Genomic DNA, 23,543 nt, shown 5'->3' with positions numbered 1-23,543 from the left:
GTTCTCACTTTGTGTTGCTCAGTGATGTAAACTCCACATCTCTGCAAGTTTAAAGAGTGGGCAAATTTCCACAGGTGTTTTCCAGAGCAGATATTTTGGACCTCATTCACTTGAGGGAGGTTTTGAGATGTGTCTGATCCATGTAATGCTGCAGTTCCTTGTTGATCCAGTATTTAAGGCTGGATTCTTCCTAATAATGAACTTTGGGAGTTCTGACACTGACCGGGAGGGACTGGAGCACTTTGTGCCCTTTAAAAGCAGAGATGGGGCTGGCAGAGCCTCGTGGCCCCACTGCCATCACCAGTCACCGCCTCCCCTTAACATTTTTGGGCAGAAATATAAAAATATTTAATGCCTGCAGTGGCAAATTCAGTCTGGGTGACCTGTGATGCCCAGAGAGTTGGCAGAGCCCTGGGATCACTCCCAGCCTGGCTGTGAGGAGGGAAAAGGGCTCTCAGGAGTGAGGTTTGGGAAAATCTCCCTTCCCGCCTAAACCTTCCATGGAAACCAGGCTTGCAGGAGTGCCTGGAGGGAGCTGGGAGCTCCTGGGGACGGTGGTGCCAGTGGCAGGACAAGGAGCGATGTGCAGGGACTAAAACACAACAATTGCAGCCCAGCCTGAGGCAGAACTTCCTTCCCTGGAGGGGCAGAGCCCTGGAACAGCTGCCCAGGGAGGGGCTGGAGTCTCTGGAGACATCGCAAACCCCCTGGTCACGTTCCTGTGTCCCTGCTGCCCTGACCCTGCCTGGGCAGGGCTGGGCTGGGTGGGCTCAGAGCTCCCTCCCCACCCCAAACTTCTGGGATTTCATGGTAGCTCTGGAGAATCCATCCCTCATCTGCCCCGAGCATTTGGGAAGTGCTGTGTCCCTTGGAGCTCCCCGTCCCACACAGGATGGAAAAGCCGCTGCCAGGGACAGCCCCACAGCCTGCCCTGGCACTGCAGGAGCTGCTGGCATCCTCTGGGGCTGCGGGCTCCTGTCACAGCAGTGTGCCCTGGGCCATCAGACAGCGCACAGGACACCAGCCCAGCACACAGGACACCAGCCCATCCTCTCTGGGACAGCGCACAGGACACCAGCCCATCCTCTCTGGGACAGCGCACAGGACACCAGCCCATCCTCTCTGGGACAGCGCACAGGACACCAGTCCATCCTCTCTGGAAGGGTAAGGACCAGAGCAGTGGAACAGGAGCCCAGGATTGGCCCTGCCAGGGCTGTGCCATGGGGTCCCTGGAGTGACACCGGCCCCTGTCCCACCCAGCACCCTGGGGACACTGCAGGGATGTCCAGGGGCACTTTGGCCCTGCAATGTCAGCGTGGGGAGGCTCTCAGGAGCTGAGTGGGACCTGTGAGCCTCACCCTGCCAAGGGCTCCTGGGCAGAGGTTGGAGCTAAAACAGAGCCTTGTTTTAATGGGAAGGATTGGTTTCAGGAAGGTCTGGAGGGGGCTGTGGGTGTTCACTCTGAACACTCATCCCAGGGAAAGGGGAGGGATCCTGCAGGCCTGTGCAGGGGCTCTGGCAGCTCCCATCCCATCCCACCCCATCCCACCCCATCCCATCCCATCCCATCCCATTATCCCATCCCATTATCCCATCCCATCCCATCCCATCCCATCCCACCCCATCCCATCCCATCCCATCCCATTATCCCATTATCCCATCCCATCCCATCCCATCCCATCCCACCCCATCCCATCCCATCCCATCCCATCCCCTCCCATCCCATCCCATCCCACCCCATCCCATCCCATCCCATCCCATCATCCCATCCCATTATCCCATCCCCTCCCATCCCATTATCCCATCCCATCCCATCCCATCCCATTATCCCATCCCCTCCCATCCCATCCCATCCCATCCCATTATCCCATCCCACAGGGCTGCACTGGCACTTTCCCTGGTGCCCTGCAGAAGAGCAATGCCTCAGTCGGGGATTTGCTGCAGATTTTGGTCACCTTGGCTTAAGATTTACCAGGCAGAGGCTGAAGAAATCCCCTGTGGAGGTGAGATATGGACAACCTTCCCTTCCTCTTGGGTTTCCTGCATGCCTTTTGGTCTCTGCCTGCAATGTGCTGATTGAGTCATGGAATGGATTTGGGTTGGAGGGACCCTAAATCCCACCCAGTGCCACCCCTGCCATGGCAGGGACACCTCCCCCTGTGCCAGGGTGCTCCAACCTGGCCTTGGGCACTGCCAGGGATGCAGGGGCAGCCCCAGCTGCTCTGGGCACCCTGTGCCAGGGAACAATTCCTCATTGCCAATACTGAACCTGAATTTCCCCATCTCTGTTTTCCCCCTTGCTCCCTGTGCTGTCCCTGCTGACCTCTGCCCGCCCCTCTCTCCCTTCTGGGCCTGGGCTCGGTGGGGACCAGAGGGAGAAAAAGCAAAGACAGAGAAGGGGAAGGTGGGGAAGGAGTGAGAGAGAAGGGGAAAGCAGGGAGGAGGTTGGGGAAAGAGGAAGGAGAGGAGCGAGGGGGTGAGGAGGGAGCCGGGATGTGCGGGCAGGGCCTTCCTGCTCCTGTCGGGACAGGTCGCGATAGACCCGGGAGCGCCTAAAACCCCGAGGAAGAGGATGGAGGGAGGGAGGGAGGGCTCCGTGCGGGAGCGGTGCGGGTCCCTGGGGGTCCCGGCAGGAGCAGATGGAGCCCCCCCGCCGTAACCTTACCCGGCTGCGGGGCCTTCCCTGGGCCGGGGGAACATATGGGGAGCTCGGGGGGGCCGCAGGACGGCCGGGCTCAATCGCAGGGAGGTGAGGTGATGGGGGGTTCGGGGAGCACAGGCGGTGCCCGGCACGGCTCGGTGCCAGCCCCGGTGCCAGCCCCGGTACTAGCCCCGGGTGTCCTCCAGTGCCAGCCCCGGGTGTCCCCCGCTCCCGGGGCAGATGCGCGGCCTCGGCCTGGCGGGCAGGGGGGATTTGGGGCGGGGGCGATGCTGCTCTCGCTGCTTTCGGCCCCGGCAGCACAGCCGTGTCCCCGATGTCCCCCCGCAGCACAGCCGTGTCCCCGATGTCCCCGATGTCCCCCCGCAGCAGGGCCGTGTTCCCGGTGTCCCCCCTGCCCGTCGGGGCTCCCCGGGGCCACCTGTTAGCGACAGGGCCAGGCCCCTCCGGGGGCGAGGCGGGCAGGCAGACGAGCAGGATTTACCGGCTTCTGGCCACTGCCGACTTTTGCATCTGTCAGGGTGCTAATTATTGCCTTTAATAGAGACAAAGAACGGCTCCTAATGATGCTCCCTCTAATTCTCACCTGCTCCTGCCCTTCCTCCGCAGCAGCGCTCCCTCGCCGGAGCTCCGCTAATTGGGAAAGCTGCTCTGCTCATCGCGGCCTCCCCGCGGACGGGGGTGCGGGGGGGTTCAGGCACCGATACCGGGGTGCGGGAGCCGAACCGGCCCGGGGGGTGCGGGGGTGTCTGGTACCGATACCGGGGCTGCGGGAGCCGAACCGGCCCGGGGGGTGCGGGGGGTTCAGGCACCGATACCGGGCTGCGGGAGCCGAACCGGCCCGGGGGGCTCCGTCCCCGACGCCGATCCCCACCGTGCCCGGGCAGCGCTGCCCCTCCCGGCCCCGGCCGGCCCTGGCACAGCGCAGCCTGGCACAAGGCTCCGCTCCCGGGCACCGTCCCCACGCGCTGGCGGACACCTGCCCGCTCCTTGTCTGGGCTTTCTCCCGCGGCGGGAGAGCAGCAGGGTGGCACCGAACCCACACCCGGGGCGGCCCCTAAAGCCGGGGGCACCATCCTGGGGCCCCCCGAGCCGGGGGAAGGCTCCACCAGCGCCGTGTGTGCCCTGGGCGGTGTCTGTGCCAGCGCCGTGCTGGCCAAAGGCTGCGAGAAGGGGAAGGGGAATCTCCGCGGGGCTGGGGCATCGCCATCGCCATCACAGGGTGCGGGACACTCTCTGCAGCCCCCTCCGCTCTCCTGGAGGGGCTGGCAAGGAAGGGAAGGGAGGGCAGGGAGCAAGGAGCGGGCCCAGCCCCGCAGGAACCCCGGGAGCCGCCGCCGCCCGCGGGGAGCCAGCCCGGCCCGGCCGCCCGGGACCGCTCGGTTTGCAGGAAAAACCCAAACCAAACAAGGAATCCCCCGGGTCCGGCCCTGTTCTCATTCCCCGCCGGCGTCTGCGCTCCCCCCGAGCAGTCAGAATGGTGAATAATTGTGTATTTCTGCGGGTGCAGCCCGAAATATGGAAATCGATGCGCTGCCGTTTGTGGGGTAGGGGACATGGGGACCTCACCGCGGGACCCTCAGCCCGTCCCGAGCCCCCCGAGCTCCTTTTCCCCAGAAACCCCGGAGTCCCTTCCTCGGGGCGTGCGGAATTTCTCCTGCCCCAGCACCTGCACCCAGAACTGCCGAAAGCTCCCGGGCCACAGACCCCAGCGGCTCCGCGAGGGGAAAATGAGGGGTTGTCCCCCAATAGTTCCCTTTTGAGTGGATTTTCGTTGGGTGGGTTTTTAGCTGAAGGTCAGACGCGCAGACGCCGTGGCAGGGAGCGAACTCCCCAGCGCCGAGCTGGATGGTTCCTCTCCCCGAATTAACATGTAATTAATATTTCGCTTTTGCCAAGCGCTGCATTCGACTGACGGACATTTTCACGTTACCGACGCGGTACCGCTCGGTTCTTCCTCGCCGCTCTGATTCTAAATGGAATAAAGGAGGAAGGGAAAAAAAACCAACAAAAAAAGCCCCAAACCCAACCCTCAAACGGTTTCGATTCGCCGGCGAGGCAAACTGACAAAAAACTTCGCGAAAGTCAAGGATGCGCCTAAAATATTCCCATCCCTTCCCCGTCTGTCTCTGCCTCCTTAGAACAGCGAGGGAGAGGAAAAGGACATTTATTTAAAATGCTTTTCTTTTTATTTTTTTTTTACATTTTTAATTTTTATTTATTTAAAATTTCAACAGTGGATCACTTTTTTTCTTTTTTTTTTCTTTTTTTTCTTTTTCTTTTTTTTTTGCAACCAAACAAGTAATAAATATTATTTAGCAACTTTTTTATTTCTTTTTCTTTTTTGTTTGTTTTTTTTTTTGTTTGTTTTTTTTACAAAAATAAACAGATGATAAAATCTCTGCAAGGGGCAGCGATAAGAAAAGTTGTTATTTCAGAAACAAGCCCAACTTCTCAGTATTGCAACACGGACAGCGTGAAAGTTCCTACACAGAAAGAGCATTAAAGAGTTCAAACTTTGTTAAAGGCGGCAGGAACGTAAAGAAAAACCGAAACAAACGTGTTATACGCTTAAAAGTAACACAACCCACCAAACCCCAAAACCCAAAGGAAGGAAATCAAGGCAAACCGACCCCTTTTTCACTCATGAGGCTGACACAGAACAAGTGCACGGACGGGAAGCTCAGGCGGAGCGCACTGGCGTCGTTATCGGTCTATTTACAAACCCGCACCGGAGGGAGAACCGGGGCAGACCCCGCGGTCCCGGAGCCCCCCGGGACGGGCAATCCGGGGGATGCGAGCCGGGGGCGGCTCGGAAGGCTCCGAGTGTAGAAACGAGCCCGGGAAGGGGAGGGAAGGAGCGCAGGAACGAATGAACGAGCCGAAGCCCCTCCGCAGTTCTGGTTCCTCCGGTAGCGGCGAGCCCCGGCTCCGCCGCCCTCCCCCGCTCCGGAGTCCGCGGCAGCGTCGGGAAATTGAAATCACGGGGGGTGCGCGGGGTTACCGTGCCGGGGGTTCCCCCGCGTTCGGGGAGCAGGGCACGCCCGGGCCGGCTCCGTCCCCGTCCCCTCCGGCGGCCCCGGGAGCGGAGCGGGGCGGCCCCGCTGCCGTCTGTAGGTCCTGGCGGCGCCGGGGCGCGGCGGGAGGGACTCATTTGGTGTCGGTGGCCAGTCTGGGCAGGCTGGCCGTGCCCATGCCGGAGACGTGGTGGTGCGGCGGGGCCGACACCTGGCACATGCTGCAGGGGCACGGCATCCCGCCCCAGTGCTGGAAGCCGCTGCCCAGCGGGGCGGCGGCGGCGGCGGCGGCCGAGGGCGACTTGAGGAGCCCGTGCGGGGGCCGGATGGAGCTGACGGCCGAGAGGCCGGAGCCGGGCAGGGAGGCGCTGGACACGGCGGCGGGGGGCAGGATGGGGTGGTGCACGGGGTGCGAGGCCGGGTGGCCCGGGTGGCCGGGCAGCGGCGCCGAGTGCGCGCCCATGCCGCCGGGGCAGGCGGCGGGGTGGAAGCCGGCGTGGTGGCCGCCGTAGATCTCGCTGACCAGGCGCTTCATCTCCTCCAGGGAGTTGGTGAGCATGAGGATGTAGTTGCGCGCCAGGAGCAGCGTGGCGATCTTGGAGAGCTTGCGCACCGACGGGCCGTGCGCGTAGGGCATCACCTCCCGCAGCCCGTCCATGGCGATGTTCAGGTCGTGCATCCGCTTGCGCTCCCGGCTGTTGATCTTCAGCCGCAGCTGCTGCAGCTCCGGCTCCGTCATCTGCTTCTTGTCCTTCTTGGAGGAGGAGGACGACGACGACGAGGAGGACGACGAGGAGGACTTGAAGCCCAGCTTGTCCACCACCACCACCCCCGCAGCGCTCATGGCGCTGCGCAGCTCGGCGCTCAGCTCCGGCGGCGAGTCGCTCTGCGTGGAGCTGGACACGGTGCCGCCCGTGAAGCCCCCGCCGCTGCCTTTATTCCTGGCCGTGAGGAAGAGGTCATCGGGCTCCGGGGAGGACGGGCGGCTGGAAACCAGGCTGGCGTCCGAGTCCATGGCCCGGCGGGCGGGGCGGCGGCGCGCACCGGGCAGCCTGCGGGGAGGGGAGAGAGCCCGAGGGCGGCCCCGCGTCAGCGCTCGCCCCGTCGGCCCAGGAGCGGGACCGGCCCCGCTGCCCGCCCTCACCTCGCCAGGGGCGGCTCCCGCCCCGTCCCGGCCCGGCCCGTCCCTCCCCTGGCTCCGGGGCTCGGCTCCGCGCGGGGCCGCGGGCGCGGGGGGCACTCGCTCACTCCTCACTCACTCACTCCTCACTCACTCACTCCTCACTCACTCCTCACTCACTCCTCACTCACTCCTCACTCACTCACTCCTCACTCACTCCTCACTCACTCCTCACTCACTCACTCCTCACTCACTCACTCACTCACTCACTCACTCACTCCTCACTCACTCACTCCTCACTCACTCACTCACTCACTCACCCACTCACCGTGGCGAGCGGCGCCGGGACGGGCGAGCACCGTGGCAGCAGCAGCGCGCACCTTGCGGCGGAGCCGCGGCCGCTTTATATCCGCGCCGGGGAGGAACGATGTCAGCGGCGGGAGGGCGGGGGGCTGCGCCAATCCGCGGCGGCGGCGGGGGCACGGCTGATGTCACCGGGGCCGCTCGGGCTCCGCGGGGCGGGGGGCGCCGGCCGGAGCGGCGCGGGGAGCCCGGCGGGGGGGAGGGACTTTTGTCAAATCCATAATAAAACGCAACAACGACAGCGCCGGGAACAGCTGTTGGGGGGGCGGGACGGGACGGGAACGGGGACGGGGACGGGGACGGGACCGAGCCGCCCCCGGCACGTCGGTGCTGCCCGGTGCCCGGCCCGTCCGCCGGCACGCAGCGGGCAGCGCTTCCCTGCCCGGTGCCCCCTCCTGCCCCGAGCCCCGGCGTTATTCCCCCGTCAAGCCGTGCAAGGAGAGGCGCAGAAAAGCGGGGCTTCGGCCTCTCCGTTCCCCACAAGCGAATCGCCCCGAGCATCCCCCGGCTCCGGCCCCGCAGAGACCCGGAGAAGTTCCTGGAGCGCCCGCGTAAATCGGCCCCAAAAAAGCCTTCAGCGAGAAGGGAGCGGGAGAGGGGAGAGAAAGAAAGAAAGAAAGAAAGAAAGAAAGAAAGAAAGAAAGAAAGAAAGAAAGAAAGAAAGAAAGAAAGAAAGAAAGAAAGAAAGAAAGAAAGAAAGAAAGAAAGAAAGAAAGAAAGAAAGAAAGAAAGAAAGAAAGAAAGAAAGAAAGAAAGAAAGAAAGAAAGAAAGAAAGAAAGAGTAAAAGACGTTAACAAACGAACAAAAAATGACCTTCGGAAATGCCTCCCGCCTTGCTGCGCCGCTCGCCCGGCTCCGGAGTCCCCTGGCCGCGGCAGCTCCGCGCAACAGGGCCGAAGCTTCCTCGCACTGGGGTAAATCCCCCGGCCGCCCCCTCCCCGCCGCCCCCCCGGCCCCTTTGCCTTTGTTGTATTATTTTTACACCCGTGTGTTTCCCAGCTGGCCCGGCAAGCCTCAACCATCCGTTAAATATGTATTTAAAACGTTAAGAAGTGAAGCGTGGAAATGTGTTTGCCAACGGTTGCGGGGATGATCCGTAACAGGTCAATTAGGAAAATCTGTCCCCGCGACAGCCGGGCCCGCCGCCCGGCGTGTGTCCGTGCGTCCGTGTGTCCGTGTGTCCGTGTGTCCGTGCGTCCGTGTGTCCGCGTGTCCGTGCGTCCGTGTGTCCGCGTGTCCGTGTGTCCGTGTGTCCGTGTGTCCGCGTGTCCGTGTGTCCGTGTGTCCGCGTGTCCGCGTGTCCGCGTGTCCGTGCGTCCGTGTGTCCGTGTGTCCGTGTGTCCGTGTGTCCCGCTGCCGCCCACCGGGGGCGCGGGGCGGGCAGGGGGGACCCCCGAGGCTGGGGCTGAGCCCCGGGGGTGCGGAGCGGGACGGGAGCGGAGCTGGGCAAAGTTTGGGTTATTCTGTGGGGAGCGGCAGCCGCAGCCGGGCTCTGCCTTCTCCTGGCGGCTCCGAGAAAACGGGGCAACAGCGAGCACAACGAATTCAGCCCCGGAGCCGCTCCCGGCCCCCGGCAGGGCCCGGCAGGAGGGGGAACCGGCCCCGGGCAGGCCGGGAGGGGCGGCGGGTGTGGGCATCGCCCCCAGGGCAGCGAGGAAAACGCCGCAGCGCTCGCCTGCGCTCCGCCAGGGCTCGGCAGTTTCCCTTCCTAAGGGCTGGGACCTTCCCTTCTCCAAAGACGAAGCTGTCAAACGCACGGGGGTCCCGGATCCCCGCGGGGTCCGCCAGGCTCAGCCCCGGGAGCGGCGCAGCTCCAGCAGCGGGCCCGGCCCTGCAGCCCCCGCGGGAGCCCCCGGGGGCTGGAGAGGGGCCCTGGGGCAGAGCTGGGGGTCACCTGCCCGAGGGGACAGCGGGGAACGGCGGGGAACAGCCCCCGGCCATGGCCCGGACAGCGGGACAGAGGGGACAGAGGGGATGGACAGGGGTATGGACAGAGGGCAAGGATGGACAGGGGGCAGGGATGGACAGTGGGCAGGAGTGCCGGGGCGCAGCCGGAGCTCGGGGCCGCTGGCATCACCCTGGCATCACCCGCTGGCATCACCCTGGGGGCCCGGGAGGGAGAAATGGGCAGCGGGTTGGCTCCTTTTCCTTTTCCTTCCTTTTTCCTTTCCCCTCCCCCTTCGCTTTCCTCTTTTCCTTCCCCTTCCTTTTCTCCTTTTCCTTTCTCTTTTCTCCTTTTCCTTCCCCCCTTTTAATTTTTTCTTTTTCCTTTTCTTCTCTTTTCCGTTTTTTCTCGTTTCTTTTTTCCCCCCTTTTTTTTGTTTTTTTTGGGGTTTTTTTCTCGTTTCTTTTTATTTTCCTCTCCCCCCTGCAGAGAGGAAACCCCTCTCCAAGCCCTCAGCAGAAATCTCGGGATCTGAGTCCCTGAGGGAGCAATGTCCTTGGTGACCGCTGTCCGTCCGTCTGGACACGAGCTCTGTCCCGCCCGCAGCCCGCGGGGCCGGGATCGGGATCGGGATCGGAACAGGGACTGGGATCGGGATCAGGATTGGGATTGGGGTCGGGATCGGGACCGGGACCGGGACCGGGACCGGGATCGGGATCGGGATCGGGACTGGGATCGGGATCGGGATGGGATGGGGAGCGGTATTGGGGTCGGGATTGGGATCGGGATCGGGATCGGGATCGGGATTGGGGTCGGGATCGGGACCGGGATGGGGATGGGGATCGGGATTGGGGTCGGGATCGGGACCGGGATGGGGATCGGGACCGGGACCGGGACCGGGACCGGGATCGGGATCGGGATCGGGACTGGGATCGGGATCGGGACCGGGACCGGGATCGGGATCGGGATGGGGATCGGGACCGGGATCGGGACCGGGCCCGCCCGGCGCTGCTCTGCGGCCCTTTCAGGGGGTGCGAGGGACCGGGACGGTCCCTGCCGTGAGGTGACACATGAGATGTCGCACCTCCCCCTCGCGGAGCCGCCGCCGCCCCTCGCTGGCGCATCCCGGGAAGCGGCCCCGAGGGTTCCCAGAGGAGCCCTTCACCCGAACTTGATTTTGACACTAAAATGTGGAGCGGAGCCCATTTGCCGCCCTATGAATATGTATTATTTTTTTTTAATAGCGTCTGTAGACAACTAAGGCGTGAATGAAGGCAATCAGGGAACACGATGAAGTGATAACTTAATAAAAACCAGACTACTGCTCTCGTGCTGGAAATCGCTCGGAATGTCGCTGGGTTATTCCTGGATGGGGTTCATTGCCCGCGTCCCCCCAGCCCCAGGGATGCCCTCGGCCCCACTCGGGCCGGGAGGAACCCGAGGCACCGAGGGACCGAGGCCGGGCTGGGAGCGGTTCGGGAAGTCAGAGCTCGGGCAGTCAGAGCTGTCTGCGCCCATCTGCGCTCCAGAGCCTCGGGGAGCTCCCAGTTCAGAGCGGGGTCTCCGGGGATCCTCCCCTGGGGCCACCCCAAACCCCTCCGGAGCTCAGGAGGGCGGACACCACAGACATCAGGGGGTGAGGGCGCAGACACGGAGAGAGAAACTCCAGCAGTCAGGTCTGGCCCCTTTTCCCCCTTGTTTCCCTCTTTTCTTTGCATTCATTTCCTTCTGGCTGCGTCTCCATCAGGTACAGATGCATTTTGCAGTTCGGGCTTGCAGGTGCAGCCCAGCCCTGGTGCAGCCCCACCTGCCCAATTAACACGTTTGATACCTGCGGGCTCCGGGAAGCAAACTCGAGTTCTGTGAGCGGGGCAGGCGCTGCTCCTCCCTCGGGGCTCCCCCTTTCCCAGCGTTTGTTTGTGTTCACACTCGCTCCGTGCGAGCGCTGCAGACACGCGCGCCTTGCCAAAATCGCAGCATGCCTTCCCATTCAGGCAGAGACGGGAAAAGCTTCTCATCTTCACAGGAGTCACCCAGAGGGAAGCCTCGGAAATACCAGAGCTGATGTTTGTGATATCCGCAGGATTGAAAACATGCGGGAGATTGGCCATCTCCTGCTCTCTCATTCAGCGGGAAAAAAACCCCTTTTTATTTATAAACTTTTGACACTCAAGAGCCCGCTGTCAGCGAGAACACAATAATTAAATTGCTATTTAAAAGGCAGGCCGGATCCCGGGTCTGGTGTCTGTCAGGCTCGGGTCCCTCCCAGGCAGGGCCATCGCTGGGACCATCCTCACACCCCGGATTGACGGGAATGGTTTGGGATTGCTCACCTGCACAGGAGAAGCTTTGGGCTGAGCTCAGGGTGGCCTTGCAGGGCCTGGAGGAGCCCCAGGAAAGCTGGAGAGAGACAATGGCCAGGGGATGCAGGGACAGCACACAGGGAATGGCTTCACACTGAAAAATTCCAGGTTTAGATCAGATACTAGGGACAATTTCCTGCCTGGCAGGGTGGGCAGGGCTGGGATGGAATTCCCAGAGCACTGGCAGCCATTCCCTGGGTGCTGTCCCTGCAGGCCTTGTCCCCAGTCCCTCTGCAGCTCTGCTGGAGCCCCTGCAGGCCCTGCCAGGGGCTCTGAGCTCTCCCTGCAGCTTCTCCTGTGCAGGTGAGCACCCCCAGCTCTCCCAGCCTGGCTCCAGAGCAGAGGGGCTCCAGCTCTTGGGGCATCCACAGCATCCCCTGGACCCATTCTGTGCCTTTCTTCCCATGAAATGCAGGATAAGTTTCCAGTTCTCATTGAAGTTTCCTGACCGACGTTTTCAGAACCCTTTGTCAGACTTTGCCACTTGTGTCACTCTTATACTCCCCTTCTTCCCTTTTCCACTTCCCATGGCTTGAGTTTGGCGGGGAGCTCCTTAAAAATGAGCCAGCCCTGGCAAAGCTTTAGTGCTGAGATAACCCAAACCCGTGGATGTGTTTTGCTTCCCTGCAAACACTCGCTGGAAATCACTTTTCCCTCAGGTTATCCCTTTGTCCTGTCCCTACCCTGCGCTCATGAGGAAAACTCCTCCAGACTCCTGAAGCTGCAGGTGAGTGCAGCTGTCTGACCGAGCCCTGGGGTTTGCTTGTGTGGGAATGGTCCCTCGGGCAGAGGGGTTGGTGCCCTCAGGGAGGGTTTGATGGGGAGGGAACAGGGGTTGGGCTCGTGTGGAAACACCCCCTGACCCAGGGCTTTGCACTGCCAGCCTTATGGGAGCTCCTTGGGGTGGAGAAGTTGGAATTGCAGAATGTCCTGAGGGCAGGGACCCCCAGGGACCCCCCAGTGCCAGCCCTGCCCTGCCCAGAGCCCACCAAGGCCAGCCTGGGCATCCCTGGCAGCGCTGGCCAAAGGCTGCTGGAGCTGTGGCAGCCTCGGGGCCGTGCCCATTCCCTGGGCAGTGCCAGCACCCTCTGGGCAAGAACCTTGCCCTGCTGTGCAGCCTGAGCTGGCCTGGCCCGGCCCCAGGCGCTCCCTGGTGCTGTCCCTGTCCCAGAGCAGAGCTCGGAGCTGTCCCTGCGCTGCCCCTCGGGAGGAGCTGCAGCCCCGGGGGGCTCTGAGCTCAGGCTGCTCCAGCCTGGGCTGCCCAGGGCACTCGGGGCCCTCCTGACCCTGCCCCAGCCCCGGGGAGCTCTGAGCTCAGGCTGCTCCAGCCTGGGCTGCCCAGGGCACTCGGGGCCCTCCTGACCCTGCCCCAGCCCCTGTCCCTGCTCTGGGCCCTTCCCAACAGCTTCTGGTCTCTCATTGACACACCCAGAGCTGCCCCAGCACTGGGGGGAGGTTGCCCCAGCCCAGAGCAGAGTGGGACAATCCCTCCCACCATATTTGTTAATTAATATGAAAAAAGCCCCTCCCCAGACGTCTGGAAATCCAAGTCTCCATCAGGAATTTCTCTATCAGAGGTTTCTCCTGGCGTACTGGCAGTTTTGGGGGGCCGGAGCCCTGGTGGGGCTGGCAGTGCTGGGGGAGCAGCCGAGGGAGGCGCTGGCATTGAACAGACCCAGCCCTGCAGTGAGCACACCCAGCCCTGGCAGTGACCAGACCCGGCCCTGGCAGTGAACACTGAGCACACCCAGCCCTGGCAGTGAGCACACCCAGTTGTGGCAGTGAGCAGGCCCAGCCCTGGCAGTGAGCAGTGAACAAACCCAGCCCTGGCAGTGAACAGACCCAGCCCTGGCAGTGAGCAAACCCCAGCCCTGGCAGTGGGCAGTGAACAGACCCAGCCCTGGCAGTGAGCACACCCAGCCCTGGCAGTGAGCAAACCCCAGCCCTGGCAGTGAGCAGTGAACAGACCCAGCCCTGGCAGTGAGCAGTGAACAAACCCAGCCCTGGCAGTGAGCAGTGAACAGACCCAGCCCTGGCAGTGAGCAGCGAACAAACCCAGCCCTGGCAGTGAGCAGTGAACAGACCCAGCCCTGGCAGTGAGCAGTGAACAGACCCAGCCCTGGCAGTGAGCAAACCCCAGCCCTGGCAGTGAGCAGCGAACAAACCCAGCCCTGGCAGTGAACAGACCCAGCCCTGGCAGTGAGCAGCGAACAAACCCAGCCCTGGCAGTGAGCAAACCCCAGCCCTGGCAGTGAGCAGTGAACAAACCCAGCCCTGGCAGTGAGCAGTGAACAAACCCAGCCCTGGCAGTGAACAAACCCAGCCCTGGCAGTGAGCAGTGAACAGACCCAGCCCTAGCAGTGAGCACACCCAGCCCCACCAGAGGACAGTCCCCGTCCCCAGCAGTGCCCCCGGCCGCCGTGTCAAAGGTTGCCGCAGTGTCCCCCCCGCCCTCGGGTGCCTTTGTTCGGCTCGGTGGCCCCAGCAGATGGCCCAAAACCCGCACCCCGGCCGGCAAAGAGGGACCACATGTGACGAACCGTGGATGTCTCATTAGCACACGGGGCGGGGGGGCTGGGGAGGGGAGCGAGGATGAGAAAAAAAAAAAGATAAAAAGAATACACAAAGACATTTACATATTTACATTGTTTCTCCCTCATTTCCAATTCTCCTTTCGCTGGAGTGGCGGTGGGCTCGCTTTTCTCCTTCTGTTTGTGTGTTTACTTGCGCTAAATAGATTATGATAATCAGGCACATAAATGCATGCAACTGTTATTATGGCATTTTAATCACAGAGGTTTTCACTGGAAGCCTTCATTAGAATTCTCATAATCTCACTTGTTAGTGTAACAAACAGTAATAAATGCCAAGGAACTGGGATTAAGTCAGAGACATTCAGACATTAAAGGAGGAATATGGAAATGTTGTCAAATCTCCGCATTATTTATTGAAATGTCACACAAACAGTTCGGGTCTTTCAATATCTCTCTCATTAGAAGGAGAGGCTGCGCGGCCACCTGAAGGCAGCAATTCCATTTTTAGGGGGTGCTGCAGCCATATGGCCCTGCTCGACTCTTCCCAACTTTCCCGGGCTGCTTTAACGCCGTCGGTTCCTCAGCCCCACCCCGGAGCTGAATTCGGGTCAGGGGGAGGCTCAGGGGGGCTGGGTGTGCCAAGGGAAGGTGCCCAGAGCAGCTGGGGCTGCCCCTGCATCCCTGGCAGTGCCCGAGGCCGGGCTGGGCACTGGGGACAGTGGGAGGTGTCCCTGCCATGGCAGGGGTGGCACTGGGTGGGATTTGGGGTCCCTCCCAACCCAAATCCTGACGGAATACCACGATTCCATGCAGGTGCCATCCGGCTTTCCTGTGGCTCTGGGATCTCTGCAGGGCGATGCCTGCTGCACCCCTGGCCGGTCCTGGGGGCTCCTCCAGCCGAGCCAGGGTTGTCCCTGCCCTGGCCAGGGTTGTCCCTGCCCTGGCCAGGATTGTCCCTGCCCTGGCCAGGATTGTCCCTGCCCTGGCCAGGGTTGTCCCTGCCCTGGCCAGGATTGTCCCTGCCCTGGCCCGGATTGTTCCTGCCCTGGCCAGGATTGTCCCTGCCCTGGCCAGGATTGTCCCTGCCCTGGCCCGGATTGTTCCTGCCCTGGCCAGGGTTGTCCCTGCCCTGGCCAGGGTTGTCCCTGCCCTGGCCAGGATTGTTCCTGCCCTGGCCAGGGTTGTCCCTGCCCTGGCCAGGGTTGTCCCTGCTGCTCCTTCCAGCCCCTGGCAGGGGAGGGGATCCGGCAGCCCCAGGGATCTGCCCCCAGCGCTGCTCCTGGGCCATGCCAGGCCGTGAGGAGGAGGAGAAAGAGCGGGATGGGGCTCGGGCTTGGCTTTGCCACCGCCTTTTCAGCCGCGACCCCGCGGGGCAGCCCTGGCAGCGCTGCGGGAACGGGGAGTGCTGAGCTGGGCCTGGCTGGGCCGGGTTGGGCCGGGCTGGGCTGGGCCTGGGCCGGGCTGGGCTGGGTTGGGCTGGGCCGGGCTGGGCCGGGCTGAGCCGGGCTGGGCTGAGCTGGGCTGGGCTGGGCTGGGCCGGGCCGGGCTGGGCTGGGCTGGGCTTGTCTGGGCCGGGCTGGGCTGGGCTGGGCTGGGCCGGACTGGGCCGGGCCGGGCTGGGCTGGGCTGGGCTGGGCTGGGCTCCCGAACCGGACCGGGCTCTCCGGACCGGGCACTGCCGGCAGCAGAGCTCAGCCTCCGGAGCCGCTCTCTCCGTGCCGCTCAGCAAAGCCGGCCCGGCCCGTGCAGGCCAGGCCCAGCCCATCCATGAATGCTCGTGAATATTCCCGGAGCCCTCCCCAGCCTCCCGCTCGGGGCTGGACCCCCACGGGAAGCGCTGGGGTTTCCACAGAGGTTTGGGTCCCCCCTCCTTCTCCTTTGGTGTTTTTTAATAAGAACCAGAAGGAAAATTGAATAGTAAAAGCAGCCAGGCTCGGCTGGGCTTTCCCATTTCCCGTGTTTGGCTTGGGATGGGGTGGCCTCGGGGCCCTCGCAGGTGTGGGACAGGGAACAGGTGAATTTCCCTCTTTTTCTGCCTTCAAACAGGTGAATTTTCCTCTTTTTCTGCCTTCAACCACACAGTGAGAGTAAGTTTTGCAGGAAGAGGTAAAACCATCCTATAGCAAATCTTGCTGCCCCAAGGGAGGTTTAATCAAACCTGTCCTGGAAGGGAAGTTTGGTTTCCCTTTCCAGAGAGAAGCCCCGTTTCAGAGGAGGCACCAGATCGTGCTTTATCAAATGAAACCCCACAGATGGAATGTCCCGAATTTCCACCTGTAGGAATGTGCCTCTTGTTGATGGACATACAAAACTCTCCTTTGTCCTTTTAAAAAGGAAATAAACCCACAAGTTCCTCTCTTTGATTAAATAAAAAGGCATCTCACAGGACTTGAGGGACTTCCCGTCAAACTTAAGGCTAGCCAATTGCACAGAAGCCAAAAAGTCCCACCTGGGCAATTCACTAGAAAAAGAACACAAACTGTTGGCTTTTGTGAGGTGTTTTACCAAAAGCAAAAAAGCCTCTTGCACCTAAATCAAATTTTCTCTATAAAAAGTTTGTTATTTTGTCTTTTATTAAAACCTTTTTGTTTCCAACACTGCAACAAAAGCCATCTCGCTGATTTTATGCCTCCAAAAGTAGCTGAGCTATCTTAGGTGTGAAACAGACCTCCAAGAGCTTATCAGGAAGAGCTTATCAGGCCTGGCTCAAAAAGGTTCCTGTTTGTCCCACTGGATTCTCAAAGGATCCTCCCGAGCTGAGGAGCTCCAGAGGGATTTTCCTCTCTTGGCAAAGGTTTGTGGGCTTGCTGTGGGGAAAAAATAAACAGGGGGAGATTCCTCCCTTTTGGTGGGGCTCTGGCAGAGTTTGGTCTTTCAGGACAGGCTGCATTTATTGCTCTGGGCTCCCTGTGCTGTTTCCCCTGTGAGGGTCAGCTGGAGCTGCTCCCCTGCCCGGAGCATCCCTGACCCCTCCCCAGTGTGCCTGCGCTTCCAGGCACATCTGGAACAGCTGGAAGGCAATGGAAATGCCGGGAATAGCAAGGCTGATTTAAATCCCTCAGGGAGCCTCCTCCTGGCCCTGGCTGTGAGCGAGCTCCTGGGGCTGCCCCCGAGCTGAGCGACCTCCAAAACCACCTCAGAGGGGCTGCAGGGGCTCCTCGCCTCTCGGGGTCTCTCACTGCTCACAGCGGAAAGTTGGAAAGTCTTTTTTCTCAGCTCGGTGCTTGACGAAGGAGTCAGAGCTCTTCAGTTCTCAGTCTCAAGGTTGTTTATTGTTCCTTATATATTAAATATTTTCTCCTGTCCAGCCCAGGTCAGTTCAGCAAGACAGCCCAAGGCACTCTGCCTGCCTCCAGGGCGGTGTTATCTTTTTATGCTAAAAACTACGTGTACAATATTTACAATTCCTTCCCAATCCCCATCACGTGTGTTAGACAGTGAGCTTCTACTCTAAACAAATCTAAAACTGCCACCATCCCAGCAGAAGATGGAGGCCAAGAAGAAGAAGGAGAAAGGCTGGACATGCCCAGATCCCTCCATCTTGCCCCCTGAACCCCTATTCCAAAAACCCCAAAATGTATTTTTCACCCTGTGATAAGTTCACTATCATTCTACTTCAACTGTTGTGGACTGCAGAACTTCATCTAAGGTTGGTAATTTTTTCCATGGGTCACAATCAAACCCACAGGGGCATTCTGGGCTCTGTGCCAGGGTCTCTGAGCCCCCTGGCAGGGTCTGGGCTGCTCAGGACAGACAGAGGGGTGTCCTGGGTTCCGACACTTGCCAGAACCTCACATGGCCAAGCCCTGCCCTTTGTGGCCACCTCAGTGTGAGGAGCCTGGCACGGAGCTGGGGATGGAGCAGGGAAACCAGGAGGGCTTCGAGGAGCCCCAGGAGAGGCTCAGGCTGAGGGACTGAGAGGGGGAATTTGGGGAGGAATCGGAATCGTCAGAGAATCCCAGCCTGGTTTGGGCTGGAGAGAGGGAAACAAGCAGGGTGGGACTGCCTGGGCTAAAGCTGGGATGGGACAATGAACTGCAAGGTGCAAATGGAGCAGAACTGATCCCAGGGACAGCCCCCGTGCCCGGCCGTGCATTTTGGGGCCATTTTGGTTCATCTTGGGTGCAGCCCTGGCTGGGCTCTGGTGCTGCCCAAGGTGCATCCACGGAGGAGATGCTTTGAATGAATCCCTGCTTTATTCTGGAGCTCTGCCCAGCCTCTGCTCTGGCTCAGCCTTCCCAAGCCCGGTTTTTCTGTAATTCTGGATTCCTGCAGCCCGGGGCTGGCTCCACTGTTCTCCCTGCTGGAGAGCTCTCGCCTTTCCCTTTTTTTCTCCTGCCTCTCCCTCTCTGTTCCCGGTTTCCTTGGCCTTCCTGGGTGGTGCTGAAGTTGTGATGTCTTGAATACCAATAGTGAAGCTGAACATATGTGAACCTTTCCTAATCCTGCTAATCTTCCTTCAAAAACCTTTCTGAAAGTGGAGGCAACATCCAGATTTAAAAAAAGAAGGAAAAAAAAAAAGGGGGAAAAAAAGAAAAAAAAAAAGCTCCTGAGCATTTTAATGACAAATAATCTTTGTACAGGGGGAGGGGGGCTCTGCCTCAGCTGGAGATGGAGCTTATGAACTACAGCAGGTAGAAATAACTGCTGTATTACCTCATGTAATCTCCGCTATTCAGGGTCAGATTAGGCCTGAATGCGAGCCCAAAGAGACTTCTCTTGTCAAGCGGGGACTTTGTCCCCAGCACGGCTATTAGGCGCTAATTAGTTGTGACACAGAATTACCCGCAGCACAATGGCCACCGCAGCCTTACAAGTCCTTTGAAAGTGCTCGGAGGAGCTCAATGGATGCCACTTTAATTTTCGGGTTCTGCTCGGAGGTGGGGATGGTTCCTGCGCCGCTCCCTCCCGGCCCAAGGGCGCTGGGTCCTGCGGGGTTCGGTTCGGTTCGGTTCGGGGACCGGGGCAGGAGGGGGGAGGTGGCAGCTCCTCCTTGGGTCCCATTGACACCCGAGTCCAGGGGACCTGTGACCATGTTCACAGGGGTGCGAGGATGAGGGAAGAGACGAGGATCTGACTCCATGTTTCAGAAGGCTTGATATATTATATTATATTATATTATATTATATTATATTATATTATATTATATTATATTATATTATATTATATTATATTATATTATGTATCTATCTAAAAGAATAGAAGAAAGGATTTCAAACTATCTCAAAGAATAGAAGAAAGCTAGTCTTCTGATGAAATCCTAAGAATAGAAAAAGAAGGAATGAATAACAAAGGTTTGTGTCTAGGACAGAGAGTCTGAGCCAGCTGACTGTGATTGGCCATTAATTAGAAACAACCCCATGAGACCAATCCCAGATGCACCTGTTGCATTCCACAGCAGCAGATAATCATTGTTTGCATTTTGTTCCTGAGGCCTCTCAGCTTCTCAGGAGAAAACTCCTAAGGAAGGGATTTTCCATAAAATGTGTCTGTGACAGGGACCCAATGCGATTGGTCACTGCCAAGCCGGGACCAGCTGGGGATGCCCTGTGAGGCTGAACTGGAGCAGAGGCTGGGCAGAGCTCCAGAATAAAGCAGGGATTCATTCAAAGCATCTCCTCCGTGGATGCACCTTGGGCAGCACCAGAGCCCAGCCAGGGCTGCACCCAAGATGAACCAAAATGGCCCCAAAATGCACGGCCGGGCACGGGGTCTGTCCCTGGGATCAGTTCTGCTCCATTTGCCCCTTGCAGTTCTGTGTGTTCTTGTGTTCTTGTTTTTCTGGGACCAATGGGCCATGCCCAGCCCTGCCAGGCACCCGCAGGCTGAACCCAGGGAGATCCCATTCCCACCTTGACGAGGTCTCTGCTGTCCAGATGACCCCGAGGTGTTGGAAAGTCTCTTTTTCCCAGCCCCGAGACTGAAGAAGAAGTCGAGATTCCTTGGCTCTGGTTCTCAATGTTGTTTATTTGCTGCTATCTATGACATTCTTTCTCTGACCTGTGAGATCTGTCTGGCAGGTTGGGTTGTGCCACACTGACCACTCTCAGGGTGGTGTTGGCTTTTTATACTAAGAACTACATGTACTTTATTTACAATAATTTTCCAATACTTATCACCTATGTTAGACAGTTTGTCTCTACTCTAAACCAATCCAAAAGTGTCACCATCACGGAAGGAAATGGAGGGCAAGAAGAAGGAGGACAGAACATGCCCAGATTCCTCCATCTTGCCTCCTGAACCCCCATTCTAAATCCCCAAAATTCTACTTTTTCACCCTTTGATAAATTCACTATCATTCTATTCAAACCCTTGTAGCTTGTAACTCCTCACACAAAGCTGGGAATTGTTTCCATGGGCTAAAATCAAAGGCATAGGTGTCTGTGACCCCGTGCCAGGGTCTCTGAGCCCCGTGCCAGGGTCTGGAGCCATCCAGGGCAAAGGAATTTCTTGGGTTCTGACACCCCTTCCCCAGTCCCACCCCACAGGCTGACCCCAGGGAAATCTCCTGCCCACATCACCAGTCCCAGCACAGCTGCTTCCCCCATCTGGGGACAGCCCTGAGCAAGGGGGAAACCCATCCCATCCCATCCCATCCCATCCCATCCCATCCCATCCCGTCCCGTCCCGTCCCGTCCCGTCCCATCCCATCCCATCCCATTATCCCATCCCTGGGGTTTGGGTGCCCTGGAGCAGTTCCTGGAGCTCCTGGAGCCACCTGGCCGTGCCCGTGGGGTCCCTGCTCCAGCTCAAGGCAGGAGCTGTGACCACACCTGGGGGCTGTGCCCAGTTCTGGTCCTGCAGGACAGACCTGGAGGGGCTGGAGAGTGCCCAGGGCAGGGAATGGAGCTGGGAAGGGGCTGCAGAATCCCTGAGGAGCTGGAAGGGGCTGCAGAATCCCTGAGGAGCTGGAAGGGGCGGCAGAATCCCTGAGGAGCTGGAAGGGGCTGCAGAATCCCTGAGGAGCTGGGAAGGGGCTGCAGAATCCCTGAGGAGCTGGAAGGGGCTGCAGAATCCCTGAGGGAGCTGGAAGGGGCTGCAGAATCCCTGAGGAGCTGGGAAGGGGCTGCAGAATCCCTGAGGGAGCTGGAAGGGGCTGCAGAATCCCTGAGGAGCTGGAAGGGGCTGAGGCTGGAGCAAAGGAGGCTCAGGGGCCCTTGTGGCTCTGCACAAGGCCCTGCCAGGAGGGCACAGCCGGGGGGGTCGGGCTCTGCTGCCAGGGAACAGGGACAGGCTGGACATTGGCAATGAGGAATTGTTCCCTGGCAGGGTGGGCAGGGCTGGGATGGAATTCCCAGAGCAGCTGGGGCTGCCTCTGCATCCCTGGCAGTGCCCAAGGCCAGGTTGGACATTGGATTTTGGAGCACCTGGGACAGTGGGAAGGTGTCCCTGCCATGGAATGAGCTCTAAGGTCCCTCCCAGCCCGGCCCATTCTGGGGTTCTGTGGTTCCAGCCCTCACTTTTGTGCTGATCCCCCCAAAAGAGCAGGACCTGAACCCTGCCGGGGCTCACACAGGGGCTCTGCTCTCCAAGATGAGGAAATATTTTCCATTTTCCAATAGGAATTATTTCCCATTTGAGTCCAGCACGGGTCCCTGTGCCTGCCCCAAAGCTCCTGACTGCAGTGGGACCCAGCACCCTCCTGCCCCTCTCCCCTGGCTCCTGCCCCTCTCCCCTGGCTCCTGCCCCTCTCCCCTGGTTCCTGCCCCTCTCCCCTGGTCCCTGCCCCTCTCCCCTGGTCCCTGCCCCTCTCCCCTGGCTCCTGCCCCTCTCCCTTAGTTCCTGCCCCTCTCCCCTGGCTCCTGCCCCTCTCTCTTGGTTCCTGCCCCTCTCCCCTGGCTCCTGCCCCTCTCCCCTGGCTCCTGCCCCTCTCCCTTGGTTTCTGCCCCTCTCCCTTGGTTCCTGCCCCTCTCCCCTGGTTCCTGCCCCTCTCCCCTGGCTCCTGCCCCTCTCCCCTGGCTCCTGCCCCTCTCCCTTGGTTCCTGCCCCTCTCCCCTGGCTCCTGCCCCTCTCCACCCCGGGATTGCTCCCACAGGGCCCTCGGTGCTCTTTGCAGCAGGGAGATAAATTGGACCAGGCAGGGAAATGCAAACCAAAATTCCAGGGTTTATTACCCTTCCCTTGCTGCAGAGCATCTCCTTCCCAAAGTATTCCTGGGGGTTTCAAAGGGAAATGAAACCTCTTGAAAGGGAGAGGAACAAACCCAGCAATCTGCCTGGGCACTCAGCGCTGTAATTTGTTAATTTTTCCCCAGTAAATCAGTTAAAGTCAGCACCTTTGATGTAAGCATGTGATAATGTGAGATTATTATTTTTCCTTAGGTACCATTTTCACAAAACATGTGAACCTAAGTTTTAATGAGGAGTAGAGCTTTAATGTTTTTGGAAAGCAAGAAAACATGCTTTAAATATTTTGCATATTTTATTTTATTTTATTTTATTTTATTTTATTTTATTTTATTTTATTTTATTTTTTACTTTATTTTTATTTTATTTTATTTTATTTTTATTTTATTTATAAAAAGTTATAATCCGTGTTCCCTGTTTTTAGCAGTTGGAAAGCCTTATAATCAAACACCAATCATTTCCCAGGCATTGGGGGTCCTAATTCCTGTACTTTGTCACCCTTGGGGAGGGGCTGTGTCACTCCAGAGAGTGCAGAGTAAACCCTGTGAGATTTCCTCGTGCCTTACACTGAGGTGCTGTGTCCTGACTGTCAGCACGCACTCACGAGTTTTTCACTAGTTAGTAGTAAGTATTCTTTAATATTCTTTATTACAGTATTCTTTATTTTATAGTATAGTATTCTTTATTTTATAGTGTAGTATTCTTTGCTTTACTATAGTATTCTTTAATATTCTTTATAGTATAAATACAGCATAGTATAATGTAATAGAATATAGATTTAATAAGGTGAGTGTTCAACATTCTGAAGCCTTAAAGCCAAATACTAATAATTTCCCAGGTGTTGGGAGTCCTAATTCCTGTACTTTGTCACCCTTGGGGTGGGGCTGTGTCACCTCCACGGACTGCAGAGTAAACCCTGTGAGATTTCCTCGTGCCTTACACCGAGGTGCAGCTCAGCTCTCCTGGGCTGTGGGGGCTGAAAGCCCCTCAGGGCATGGGGGCTGTGGGGTTTAATCACTAAAATTCACCATGGGCAGGGGCTGGAGGGACCCCCAGCTCCCAGCCCCTCTTGGGGGGCACAAACCTGGGCTTGGAGCTCGAGTGTCCCCTGTCCCTGTCCCCTGTCCCTGTGCCCTGTCCTTGTCCCCTGTCCCTGTCCCCTGTCCCTGTCCCCTGTCCCCTGTCCTTGTCCCCTGTCCCTGTCCCCTGTCCCTGTCCCCTGTCCCTGTGCCCTGTCCCTGTCCCTGTCCCTGTCCCCTGTCCTTGTCCCCTGTCCCTGTCCCCTGTCCCTGTCCCCTGTCCCCTGTCCTTGTCCCCTGTCCCTGTGCCCTGTCCCTGTCCCCTGTCCCTGTGCCCTGTCCCTGTGCCCTGTCCCTGTCCCTGTCCTTGTCCCCTGTCCCTGTCCCCTGTCCTTGTACCCTGTCCCTGTCCCTGTCCTTGTCCCCTGTCCCTGTCCCTGTCCTTGTCCCCTGTCC

At 59.2% G+C, this 23,543-nt stretch overlaps 1 protein-coding gene across 1 annotated transcript; it reads right to left on the bottom strand.

The window, feature by feature from the left end:
- Positions 1 to 5,766: 5,766 nt before the first annotated feature.
- Positions 5,767 to 7,147, bottom strand: LOC128949005 (oligodendrocyte transcription factor 2). Its single transcript, XM_054293802.1, has 2 exons — positions 7,125 to 7,147; positions 5,767 to 6,728 (listed from the first exon to the last, which is right to left on the bottom strand). The coding sequence occupies exon 2, from the start codon at positions 6,689 to 6,691 to the stop codon at positions 5,810 to 5,812; it is 882 nt and encodes a 293-aa protein (XP_054149777.1). The 5' UTR covers positions 6,692 to 6,728; positions 7,125 to 7,147; the 3' UTR covers positions 5,767 to 5,809.
- Positions 7,148 to 23,543: the final 16,396 nt, after the last annotated feature.

Source organism: Melozone crissalis, unplaced genomic scaffold (assembly GCF_028551555.1).
Source record: "Melozone crissalis strain CALT ecotype California unplaced genomic scaffold, PUWL_Pcris_2 ptg000187l_1, whole genome shotgun sequence".
Taxonomy (NCBI): Eukaryota; Metazoa; Chordata; class Aves; order Passeriformes; family Passerellidae; genus Melozone; species Melozone crissalis.
Note: the sequence above shows the minus strand (reverse complement) of the source record. Positions and strands in the feature narration are given on the sequence as shown.